The sequence below is a fragment of the Amblyraja radiata genome, chromosome 1, assembly GCF_010909765.2.
Source record: "Amblyraja radiata isolate CabotCenter1 chromosome 1, sAmbRad1.1.pri, whole genome shotgun sequence".
Lineage (NCBI taxonomy): Eukaryota > Metazoa > Chordata > Chondrichthyes > Rajiformes > Rajidae > Amblyraja > Amblyraja radiata.
In genome coordinates this window covers 89,588,054-89,601,308 of record NC_045956.1, presented here as the reverse complement: position 1 = coordinate 89,601,308, position 13,255 = coordinate 89,588,054, and the positions used below count along the sequence as shown (strand labels likewise).

The 13,255-nt window shown below is 44.7% G+C and overlaps 1 protein-coding gene across 3 annotated transcripts in view; it reads left to right on the top strand.

Moving 5' to 3' along the window:
- Window positions 1-13,255, top strand: part of ccdc149 (coiled-coil domain containing 149) — a 113,814-nt gene that overhangs the window by 81,557 nt on the left and 19,002 nt on the right. For all 3 annotated transcript variants that reach the window (XM_033026396.1, XM_033026388.1, XM_033026404.1), the window contains exon 9: window positions 3,782-3,926. In XM_033026396.1, the coding sequence (XP_032882287.1) occupies window positions 3,782-3,926 (145 nt within the window). The remainder of the gene's footprint in view (window positions 1-3,781; window positions 3,927-13,255) is intronic.

The following is a 13,255-nucleotide window of genomic DNA, read 5'->3' as shown; positions in this document are numbered from 1 at the left end:
GTGGAGAGTCAACTCCTGTTTAAATTCCATTTGGAATATTTTTGGAGGACCAGGAAACCAAGAAGCAAGAGTTATTCCAGGGATTTAAGGGGCTGTCCCACTGCGGCAACCTAATTGGCGAGTTTAGAAGAGTTTGTCCTCGACTTATACTCGCAACATGGTCGACACGAGGTCCTAGGAGGTCTTTGTAAAGGGGCTGTCCCACTTGGGCGACCTAATTGGCGAGTTTAGAAGAGTTTCAAAAAATTACATGTTGAAGACCTCCTTCGACCTCCTTTGACTACGTTGAAGACAACTTTGACCAGCTATGACTAGCTACGACTAACTTCGGGAAAATTAGACACCGAATATGGAGAGTGAAGACGACCTCCTTCGACCTCTCTTCGACTATGATGAAGACCATCTACGACCCTCTTCGACTACCCTCGATTACCTACGACTAACATGCCGACCTACTACGACTAAACCTACGAGTAAAAAAAGTATCAATTTTTTCCATGGCAACATTTTTTTATTCGCGGGGATTTTTTTAACATATTGAAAAAAACGCCGCGACCTAGCTGAGGCCTCGAGTATGCGGAGACCACTCTCGAGCATGAAGGAGAGTTACGAAGACCTCCTATGACCTCGTGTCGACCCTGCTGCGAGTATGAGTTGAAGGCAAACTCGCCAAAACTCGCGGATTAGGTTGCCCAAGTGGGACAGGCCCTTAACTCTCCTTCATGCTCGAGAGTAGTCCCCGCGTACTCGAGGCCTCAGCTAGGTCGCGGCGTATTTTTCAACATGCTGAAAAATGCCTTTGAGTAAAAAAGGTCGCCATGGAAAAAAATCGATTTACTCGTAGGTTTAGTCGAAGTAGATTGTAGTAGGTCGTCATGTTATTCGTAGGTAATCGAGGGTAGTCGAAGGTAATCGAAGGATGTCGAAGGTAGTCGTAGATAGTCTTCAATTCAACATAGTCGAAGGGAGATCGAAGGAGATCGAAGGAGGTGTTCTTCACACTCCACTATTCCGTCTCCAATTTTCCCGAAGCTAGTCGAAGCTAGTCTTCAACATAGTCAAAGGAGGTCAAAGGAGGTCTTCTACATAGTCGAAGGAGGTCTTCAACATGACACTTCTTTCAAACTCTCCTAAACTCTTCTAAACTCACCAATTAGATCGCCGCAGTGGGACAGCCCTTTAACTCCATCTCCAGGGAGTGATTCTGCGTTGGTTTTCAGCGGTCGCGGCGAGTCAGCAACCGGACAGCAATGGCAGCCAGATCTCCCACAATGCAAAGGGAGGGAAAAAGTGCCTGGCGCCGACCAGTTGTCGGGCAGTGCGCAAGCGCAGGGCGGCACATGCGCACAACCACAGCCGATGATGCGCTGGCCGTGGTTGTGCGCATGTGCAGGGGGAGGATGTGCAGGCTGTAGCAGTGCGCATGTGCAAGGCGGCCGGCCGTGCCGGCGGATGAGGAGCGGGCGGAGAGCGAAGAACTGGCGGCCCGGACACGGATACGGATGGCGGGCGGGGATGAGGAGTGACAGAGAGAGAGATAGAGAGGGGGGCCCGCTCAGAGTTGAACGATAGGTGTCCCGGGTGTTTGCCAAGCCGGGCTAAATGGCACGGCTTTTAGGTTGCCCGGCGGGACTTTAGGTCGCCATTGGCACCTGGGCAACCGTTAATTTCGAGCCCTGACATACCGACTCTCCGCAAACTTCTCAGGAAGTAGAGGTGCTGATGTGCTTTCTTTATAATTGCATCAGTGTGCTGGGAACAGGAGAGATCTTCAGAAATATGCAGTTTGTAATTAAAAGAACGTTTGAAGGTCTTACAGTGTATAATAGGATAGAATGACCATTGAACCGTTTTTTGAAAAAAATGCTGGTATCTGTATTGAATAAAGTTGTCATATTGTGATTCTTCTAAAAGTGTGTCATATACATGATAAGCCATTAGAAAACTAAGTATTGCAACATAAAAGTTTACCCTGATTGCTATTTGTTGATTTTTGCTTGAAAGTTATAGCCTGCTTCCCTTCCACTAATACAGGTTCATTAGAATTATCTGTACTTTTTTTTTCCAATTACCCAGCAGCTGAAAGGCCCCTGTCCTGACACTTGCTCTTTAGGAATGCTTATTATAATAGAAGGTTTTTTTATGAAAGGCCATTGGAATCCAAGCAAATATCTAATTGCATTATTTGCCACCGCATAGGAAGGAAGGAAAATTGGAAATTTTAGTGCATGTGGTGAAGGAGAAATGTGTGCATTCAAAGGATTTGAGGCACAGCAATAGTTCTGTAATGTTTTTACATTAACAGAGCAGGTCCTTTGGCCTACAATGTTTGTGCTGGACATGATGCCAAGATAAACTAATCTCATCTGCCTGCCCATTCTCCATATCACACCCTCCCTGCATATCCACATGCAGACATTAAAGCCTCTTAAACAACACAAATGTATCTGCGTCTGCCACTGCTCCTGGCACCACCTGGGGGAGTCTAGGCCTAGAGGTCATAGTCTCAGAATTAAATGATGTTCCTTTGGGAAGGAGATGAGGGGGAATTTCTTTAGTCAGAGGGTGGTGAACCTGTGGAATTCTTTGCTACAGAAAGCTGTGGAGACCGTCAATGGATATTTTTAAGGGAGAGATGGATAAACTCTTTTTTCGTACGGGTGTCAGGGGTTATGGGGAGAAGGCAGATGAATGGGGTTAGGAAGGAGAGATAGATCAGCCATGATTAAATGGTGGAATAGAATTGAAGGGCCAAATTGCCTAATTCTGCTCCTGTCACTTATGACCTTATGATGTCCTAGGCAACTACCACATGCTGTGTAAAAAAACTTGACTGTATGTCTCCTCGACATTTTGTCCTCGCCTGTAAGCTATGTCCTCCAGTCTGTGATATTTCCATCCTGGGAAAAAGGTTCCGACTCTCTACCCTATCTATGCTTCTGAGAATTTTATATTGTACAGTACTGTTGCTGAAGACAATTTTCCTGCTAGTCTATTCTGGTTGGCAAGCCTGCATTAGAAATATGAGTTATTTGATGGAAATTAAAATCAATATGGCATGTAGGTTCTTAAAGGCAGTTTTGAAAAACCTTTTACAAAAAGAATCACAATATTTTGATGAGTGACCTGATGCTAATTTACGCCAAGGACTAATTTGTGACGTTTGATTCTGAGGTGTTGCAAAATGGCTATTGTTGAATAGGTCTGTGGTAACACCAGTAACACTACTGAAATACATTAGAAATGTAATGGAGTTACACTTAGCGGGTCACTAGTCTCATGTTGCTAGTGGGGAATTGTACTAAAATATGGTTCAACAAACTAATTATGTTTGCAGGTTTGTATTCAACACATGCCCCTAGCTTCTCTCTGAGAGTATTTTAGTTTAGTTTAGATATACAACATGGAAACAGACCCTTCGGCTCATAGAGTACACACCAACCAGCGATCCCCGTACGCCAACGACCATCTTTTGCACTAGTTCTATCCTACACACTAAGGACAGTTTACAGAAGCCAATTACTCTACAAATCTGCACATCTTTGGAATGTGGGAGGAAACCAGAGCACCTGGAGAAACCCCACACGGTCACAGGGAGAATGTACAAACTCTGTACAGACAGCACGTAGTCAGGATCAAACCCACTGTGAGGCAACAACTATTAAATCTGTAAGGCTGCACCATTGTGCTGCCTTTGAAAATAATTTCACTTATTTGATGGCTGTTATTTTTCTTGTATGGATCATCAGTATTGATGTTCTTTTATCCCTTTTTGTTGCAGTCCAAGAGCTTTTGTCAGTAGATCATGGCTGCAGTCTGCCAGCTACTCCACAGTCCATCTCAGACCTGAAATCACTGGCAACTGCTTTACTTGAAACAATTCACGACAAGAATATGGTTCTTCAGCACCAACGTCAGACAAACAGGCAAGTGTTCATTCCGCTCAATAACCGTGGAGTTCTTGTGCTGCAGTTTTAAATCTGTACATGTGAAGATGGTAAAGATAAGTAAATAACTACAGTTATTATATAATTCCTGGAAACAAGGAGATTGAATTAAAAAATAATTGCCTTGGTAGCAGATGTAATATTTTGTCACGACTGAACTCAAAACCAATTAACAAAGTCGTTTTTTTCTTACATAGTAAAGTTGCTTCATCAAGGAGCAGGGCCTTTCCCTAATTTTATAAATGCACAATTGTCCAGGAAAAGGGAAATATTTTGGCATGAATGGGTGGCATGGTGGCGCAGTGGTAGAGTTGCTGCCTTACAGCGCCAGAGACACGGGTATAATCCTGACCACGAATGCTGTCTGTACGGAGTTTATACATTCTCTCTGTGACCAAGTGGGTTTTCTCCGGGTGCTCCAGTTTCCTGCCCACATTCCAAAGACTTGCAGGTTTGTAGGTTGATAGTTTTTTTGTAAATTGTCCCTTGTGTGTCGGATAGAACTAGTGTGTGGGTGACCGTTGGTCGGCGCGGACAGGGTGGGCTGAAAAGTCTGTTTCCACGCTGTATTTCTAAACAAAACTAACCTAAAGAATAAGAAGTTCAACCAACTTGAAAATATATTGCCTGACATTTGTATCTCGATTTTTGTTTGATAATAGCTCATGACTTTATTTAATCTACCTTTTAAACAATATTTAATAATATAAATATAACATGGCAAATTTCTGACATTTTAAAATCTGTACCTTTTGGTTTTAATACTTTCAGGAATAGACAATAGACAATAGGTGCAGGAGTAGGCCATTCGGCCCTTCGAGCCAACACCACTGTGATCATGGCTGATCATCCACAATCAGTACCCCGTTCCTGCCTTCACCCCATATCCCTTGACTCTGCTATCTTTAAGAGCTCTATCTAACTCTCTCTTGAAAGCATCCAGAGAATGTGCCTCCACTGCATTCTGTGGCAGAGTATTCCACAGATTCACAACTCTCTGGGTTAAAATTTTTCCTCATCTCAGTTCTAAATGGCTTACCCCGTATTCTTAAACTGTGGCCACTTGTTCTGGACTCTCCCAACATCGGGAACATGTTTCCTGTCTCTAGTGTGTCCAATCCCTTAATAATCTTTTATGTTTCAATAAGATTTTCTCTCATCCTTCAAAATTCCAGTGTATACAAGCCCAGTCGCTCCATTCTTTCAACATATGACAGTCCAGCCATCCCGGGAATATAGTGTACCCCCCACTTTATTGGGAAGGGGGCTTATAAACCATCCAATTTTGTATGACGTTAAACTTTTCTGCTCCATTAATTCCAATGCTATCAGTGGAAATGTGCTCTTACAGTAAGTTTCTTTTTCAACAGTAATATCCTTGTGATGTGCAGTCTATGGCCAAGAGAATTTGGGTTATATTGTATGCAGAAGAGAAAGGGTTGTGGTTTTAATTAACTAGAATTGGACGATACATTGTTTGATAAAATATTGTTGTACAAGTATCAATCGAAGAGATTGCCTTGCCAGTTTCCAAAGCAAATATTTTGTGTTCCTCGCTGTGAACTGGCAGCCTGCATTGTCTTTCATAAACTTGTTTTTTTTTAATCTAAAATCTGTAAGAGCTATTTCTTATTCCATATCGTAAATTCTTGATAGTGGTTGTGAATACTGTAAGGGTGAATATCCATTACACAGACTGCTACACATGACTTGTACTGTATTATATATTAACCTGCATCTTTGGAAACGCCAGGAACTGCAAATGCTGCATAGAACACAAAGTGCTGGAGTAACTCAGTGATCAGGCAGCATCTCTGGAGGACATGGATAGGCAACGTTTTAGGTCAGGACTATTCTTCCCGATCCAAAACGTTGCCTAGCCATGTCCTTCAGAGATGTTGCCTGACCCACTGGGTTATACCAGCACATTGTGTTCTTAGCTGCTACTTTAACTAATGAGGAACCGCACGCTGAAATTTATTTAAGGTTCCAGTTGTAAGAAGATGGAAAGCCTTTGTGTAAAACCTACTTGTTAGATGGCATCTCATGATTTGTGAAACTGAAGTGTCCGCTGAAAGAATGAATTAGGTTGTCAGTCTTTGCTTGAACTGCTGAGGAAGGGAATTATACATCAAACACATTTGAACATTTGGAGCTTCTTAGTTCAAACATTCTTTGGAAGTACAGTATGATATAAGGAACACTGAGGTTCTTTTATGTCATCATTCCTTTAAAGAACAGTAAAATAATAATATTAACACATAAATTATTTAGCTTTTTCTGCCCTAATTCCATTACACAGAACACATGTGCCAATGTATGCACATGTACATACAGAAAATATCTTAGAATTAGAGTCATAGAGTGATACAGTGTGGTAACAGGCCCTTCAGACCAACTCGTCCACACCGGCCAACAATGTCCCATCTACCCTAGTCCCACTTGCCTGCGCTTGGTCCATAACCCTCCAACCATGTCCTATCCATGTACCTGTCCAATTGTTCCTTAAATGATGGGATAGTCCCAGCCTCAACTACCTCCTCTGACAGCTTGTTCCATACACCCACCACCCTCTGTGTGAAAAAGTTACCCCTCGGATTCCTATTAAATCTTTTCCCCTTCACCTTGAACCTATGTCCTCTGGTCCTCGATTCCCCTACTATGGGCAATCTATTTCACTCATGATCTGGAAAACCTTTATAAGACCTCCCCTCATCCTCCTACGCTCCATGGAATAGAGACCCAGCCTACTCAACCTCTCCCTATAGCTCACAGCCTTTAGTCCTGGCAACATCCTCATAAATCTTTTCTGAACCTTTTAAAGCTTGACAATATCTTTCCTATAATATGGTGCCCAGAACTGAACACAATATTCTAAATGCTGTCTCCCCAACGTCTTATACAACAGCAATATGACCTCCCAACTTTTATACTCAATACTCTGACTAATGAAGGCCAAAGTGCCAAATACCTTTTTGACCACCTGCGACTCGACCTTCATGGAAGCATGCACTTGTACTGCTAGATCCCTCTGCTCTACAACACTATCCAGAGGCCTACCATTTACTGTGTAGGTCCTGCCCTTGTTCGACGCCGCAAAATGCAACACCTCACACTTCTCTGTATTAAATTCTATCAACCATTCCTCCACCCACCTGGCCAATCGATCTAGATCCTGCTGCAATCGTTCACAACTGTCTTCACTATCTGCAAAACCACTAACTTTTGTATCATCAGCAAACTTGCTAATCTTGCCCTGTATGTTCTCATCCAAATCATTGATGTAGATGACAAACAGTAACGGGCCCAGCACTGAACCCTGTGGCACACCACTAGTCACAGGCCTCCATTCTGAGAAGCAAGCTTCCAACATCACCCTCTGCTTCCTTCCATGGAGCCAATTTGCTATCCATTCAGCTATCTCACCTTGGATCCCATGAGATCTAGCCTTCCAGAGCAGCCTACCATGTGGCACCTTGTCGAAAGCCTTACTAAAGTCCATGTGCACAATATCTACAGCTCTGCCCTCATCAACCTTTTTGCTCATGTCTTCAAAAAAATCAATCAGATTTGTGAGACACGACCTCCCATGTACAAAACCATGCTGACTGTCCCTAATCAGCCCTTGCCCATCCAAATGCCTGTATATCCTATCCCTCAGAATACGCTCCAGTAACGTACCAACTACAGATGTTAAGCTCACCGACCTATAGTTCCCAGCATTTTCCCTGCAGCCCTTCTTGAAAAGAGGCACAACATTTGCCACCCTCCAATCCTCTGGCACCTCTCCTGTATTTCAGGACGACTCATAAATTTCAACCAAGGCTCCCGCAATTTCCTTTCTAGTTCCCCACAATGCCCTCGGATATATCTAATCAGGCCCTGGAGATTTGTCTACGTTCAAACACGACAGTACCTTCAGTACTTCCTCGACGGTAACCCTGACTGCTCTAATGACAAAACGTGTATGGAAACACGATTTAATTCAGATTGCAGATTTTTTTAAGCTTGTAAGTAAGTCAAACAGCAAAAATTCCTGTTGCAGATACATGGTGAGTGCAATAATTACTAACATCAAAAAAGCTGTTTTGCTTTAAATGAATCTATATGTAATAATACCTGATGTTAATCACTCTTTATGTAACACATATTGCCTTGTAGGATCCAATATTCCTTGTGAGGCAAATGCTCTGTAATTACAAAATCATGTTTCAAATGACAATGAACTAACAACGATATCCATATGCACTTCTGGAATATGTATCTTTTATATGTTGCATGAAGTCAAGATGTGCTTTTCATGCCAATTAACCAATTACAGCTCAGCAAACTCTGGATGAAAGGAAAACTGTATTTTATGATATTACTATCCAATCTGAACGATGTAAGAACATAACATGGTTGACCTGCGAGACCAAACACAGACTAGGCAATCGGTTTGCAGAGCACCTGCACTCTGTCCACAATGAACATCTCGAATCTCATACCATTTCAACTCCGCTTCCCATTCCCACAATGACCTGTCTGTCCTCAACCTCCTCCATTGCCGGGGTGAGGCCATATGCAAACTAGAAGAACAATGCTTTATACGTCACCTGGGTAGTCTAGGAGAGACCGACTTCTCAGAGACTGAAGTCTCAGACTGATTTCAGAACATCCTCGAGAGGGCAGGTGAACAGCCGGAAGTAGTTGTGCAAGAAGCCACAAATGACATGGGTAAGATGTGGAAGGAGGTTCTGCAACATGAGTATAGAGAATAGGTAGGAGGCTGAAAAGCAGGATTTCTAGGGTGGTTATAACCATATAATAACCATATAACCATATAACAATTACAGCACGGAAACAGGCCATCTCGACCCTTCTAGTCCGTGCCGAACACGTATTCTCCCCTAGTCCCATATACCTGCGCTCAGACCATAACCCTCCATTCCTTTCCCGTCCATATAACTATCCAATTTATTTTTAAATGATAAAAACGAACCTGCCTCCACCACCTTCGCTGGAAGCTCATTCCACACAGCCACCACTCTCTGAGTAAAGAAGTTCCCCCTCATGTTACCCCTAAACTTCTGTCCCTTAATTCTCGTCATGTCCCCTTGTTTGAATCTTCCCTACTCTCAGTGGGAAAAGCTTATCCACGTCAACTCTGTCTATCCCTCTCATCATTTTAAAGACCTCTATCAAGTCCCCCCTTAACCTTCTGCGCTCCAAAGAATAAAGCCCTAACTTGTTCAACCTTTCTCTGTAACTTAGTTGCTGAAACCCAGGCAACATTCTAGTAAATCTCCTCTGTACTCTCTCTATTTTGTCTGGGGTGCTTCCAGAACCTCGAGCTAGTGAGGGTAGGAACAGGGAGATGGGGGATCTGAAAGTGTGGCTGAGGAGTTGGTGCAGGGGGCAGGGATTTAGTTTTCTAGATCATTGGGATCTCTTCTGGGGCAGAGGTGACCTGTACAAAAAGGACGGGTTGCACCTTAACTGGAGGGGGACGGACATTCTGGCAGGCAGGTTTGCTAGTGCTACACGTGTGGGTTTAAACTAAACAGTGGGAGGGGTGGAGTCGACAACATGGAAGCGTATGCGTGCAGTTAACGGGAAAGTGATTGTAGGAAAGGACACGTTTAAGTCAAGTCAAGTTTATTCGTCACATACACATATGAGATGTGCAGTGAAATGAAAAGTGGCAATGCTCACGGACTTTGTGCAAAAAACAAACAAACAAACAAACTACAAACAGAATGGAACAGAATCACATATTCTTTTACATAATACATATTGTGGGAGGAAGGAAAAAGGAAAAAAAACAGCAATTTAAAAAAAACAGTAGGATGGTACAGTAAAGTTAGTCCCTGGTGAGATAGGAGTTTACAGTCCTAATGGCCTCTGGGAAGAAACTCCTCCTCAACCTCTCCGTTCTCACAGCATGGCAACGGAGGCGTTTGCCTGACCGTAGCAGCTGGAACAGTCCAGTGCAGGGGTGGAAGGCGTCTCCCATGATCTTATTGGCTCTGGAGTTGCACCTTTTGATGTATAGTTCCTGCAGAGGGGCGAGTGAAGCTCCCATAGTGCGTTCGGCCGAACGCACTACTCTCTGCAGAGCCTTCTTGTCCTGGGCAGGACAATTCCCAAACCAAATCGTGATATTACGGACACGATGCTTTCCACAGCCGCTGAGTAGAAGCACTGGAGGATCCTCAGAGACACTCTGAATTTCCTCAATTGCCTGAGGTGGTAAAGGCGCTGCCTTGCCTTACTCACGAGTGCTGCAGCGTGTGATGTCCACGTCATATCCGCAGAGATGTGGACTCCCAGGTATTTAAAACAGCTCACCCTATCCACAGTGTCCCCATTTATCCTCTGACCCCATTTATTGTTAAACTAACAGGGCAGGGGGATGGGAACCAATGCAAGGAGACAGAGGGCCATAAAAGGACAGAAGCAAAAGTTAGAAGGGAGATAAGAAAAACACACCTGAGAGCTTTGTGCCTTAAAGCGAGGAGTATTCGTAATAAGGTGGACGAATTGAATGCGCAGTTAGTAGATAAGGTATTTCAGGCCCGTACAAAGCTTTTCAAAAAGGGGGGTGGCATAACAGGATTACAAAAAACTTAATGTGAAATAATGTGTGCGCTGCGCACATCACGAGCGCGAAGCGTGAAGTCCCTCTATGCCAGGGTCCAGGGCCCGCTTAAGGCCCCTGGGAGCTCAGGGGTTTTAGATGCTCTCTGATGCATTCTGAGCCATGTTTTGGAGCATTTTTACACCAAATCTATGACCAATATTTCAGAAATTAACAGGAATCTGAGGTAGCTTTTTCACACAAAGGGTGCTGGGTGTATGTAACGAGCTGCCAGAGGAGGTAGTTAAGGCTGGGACTATCCTAATGTTTAAGAGACATTTGGACACGTACATGGATAGGACAGATTTAGATGGATATGGGCCAAACGCGTGTGAGTGGGACTAGTTTAGATGGGACATGTTGGTCGGTGTGGGCAAGTTGGGCTGAAGGGCCTGTTTCCACACTGCATCATTCTATGACTAAAAAGTTAAGAAGAAAAATGCATGTAGATAAGTAGAGCAGATTTGAAAGAGGAGTGAAATGTAAAGGTAGAGAGAGGTTTATAGGTGGAAAGGAACATAGGAAAGGAGGGGGGAGAGTGAGCTTGGGCAGATGGGTGAAGGGAAAATAGTCACAAAGTGCTGGAGTAACTCAGTGGGTCAGGCAGCATCTGTGGAGAATATGAATAGGCGACGTTTCACAGAGTGCTGGAGTAACTCAGCGAGTCAGGCAGCATCTGTGGAGAACATGGATAGGTGATATGTCACAGTGCTGGAGTAACTCAGTGGGTCAGGCAGCATCTCTGGAGAACATGGATAGGTGATATGTCACAGTGCTGGAGTAACCCAGTGAGTCAGGCAGCATCTCTGGAGAAAAGGTATAGATTATAGTTCGGGTCAAGACCGGTCTTCAGTAATATTCATGATGTGCCATGCATAGACATTCCTGAATGTTACCCAAACCATCGTGAGCTACTTTGTTACAATGCTTGCCCTCTCCTATAACATCTCTGCTGCCTTGGGTGATGCAGGACAGGACACAAGCTTTGGGACACGGTGTGAAGCTGCTGCCGTCTGTCCCAGCCTGGTAAAAACCTGGATGGAGTGGATTTGGAGAGGATGTTTCCACTAGTGGGAGAGTCTAGGACCAGAGGGCACAGCCTCAGAATTAAAAGACATTCCTTTAGGAAGGAGATGAGCAGGAATTTCCTAAGTCAGAGGGTGGTGAACTGTAGAATTCATTGCCACAGACAGCTGTGGAGGTCAAGTCAATGGACATTTTTCAGGAGATTGATGGTTTCTTGATTGATACGGGTGTCAGAGGTAATGGGGAGAAGGCAGGAGAATGGGTTTGAGAGGGAAAGATAGAGTCTTAGAGTGATACAGTGTGGAAACAGGCCCTTCGGCCCAGCATGTCCCATCTGCACTAGTCCCACCTGCCCACGTTTGATCCATATCCCTCCGAACCTGTCCTATCCATGTACTTGTCTAACTGTTTCTTAAATGTTGCGATAGTCCCTGCCTCAACTACCTCCTCTGGCAGCTTGTTCCATACACCTACCACCCTTTGTGTGAAAAACATACCCCACAGATTCCTATTAAATCTTTTGCCCTTCACCTTAAACTTATGTCTGCTGCTCCTCGATTCACTTACTCTGGGCAAAAGACTCAACCATATCTATTCAAATCATGATTTTATACACCTCTATTAGATCATCCCTCATCCTCCTGTGCTCCATGAAATAGAGTCCTAGCCTACTCAACCTCTCCCTGTAGCTCTGGCCCTCTAGTCCTGGCAACATCCTCATAAATCTTCACTGTACCCTTTCCAGTTTGATGACATCTTTCCTATAACATGGTGCCCAGAACTGAACACAATACTCTGAATGCGGCCTTACCAACTTCTTATGCAACTGCAACAAGACCTGCCAACTTCTATACTCAGCCTGGCACGCTGAGTTACTCCAGCACTCTGTGAAACGTCACAGAACAGGGCAAGATTAGCAAATTGGCTGATGATACAGAAGTGAGTGGTTTTGCAGATAGTGAAGATGGTTGTGAAAGATTGCAGCAGGATCTGGATCAATTAGCCAGGTGGGCAGAGGAATGGTTGATGGTTGCATGGTTCCTTGAAGGTCGTGTCGCAGGTATATCAGGTGGTCAAAAAGTATTTTGGCACTTTGGAACTGCAGATGCTGGAAAATCGAAGGTACACAAAAATGCTGGAGAAACTCAGCGGGTGCACAGCATCTATGGAGCGAAGGAAATAGGCAACGTTTCGGGCAGAAACCCTTCTTCAGACTGATGGGGGGTGGCGGGGAAAAGAAAGCAGTTCCAATCGTTTGATATTATTTGATATTGTTTAATATTATTCATATGGAGGAGAAAATATAATAGCTCTAAAACCTACCTTAATTTTGCAATCTCACTCAAGATAATCCCCCTTTCCCTCTCCCCTCCCCCATCTATCTCTCCTCTCCCTTCCCCTCTCTCTCTCCCTCTCACATCCCCCCTCTTTCTTGCGGGGTGGGGGCGAAGATGAAGGTGGCGGGGGCCCAGCGGGGGTGGCGGGGGCCCAGCGGGTGTCAGTGGGGGTGGCGTGTGCCCAGCGGGGGTGACGTGGCCCAGCGGGGGTCAGCGGGGGTGGCGTGGGCCCAGCGGGGGTGGCGTGGGCCCAGCTGGGGTGGCATGCGCCCAGCGGGGGTGGCGTGCGCCCAGCGGGGGTGGGGTGGGCCCAGCGGGGGTTAGCG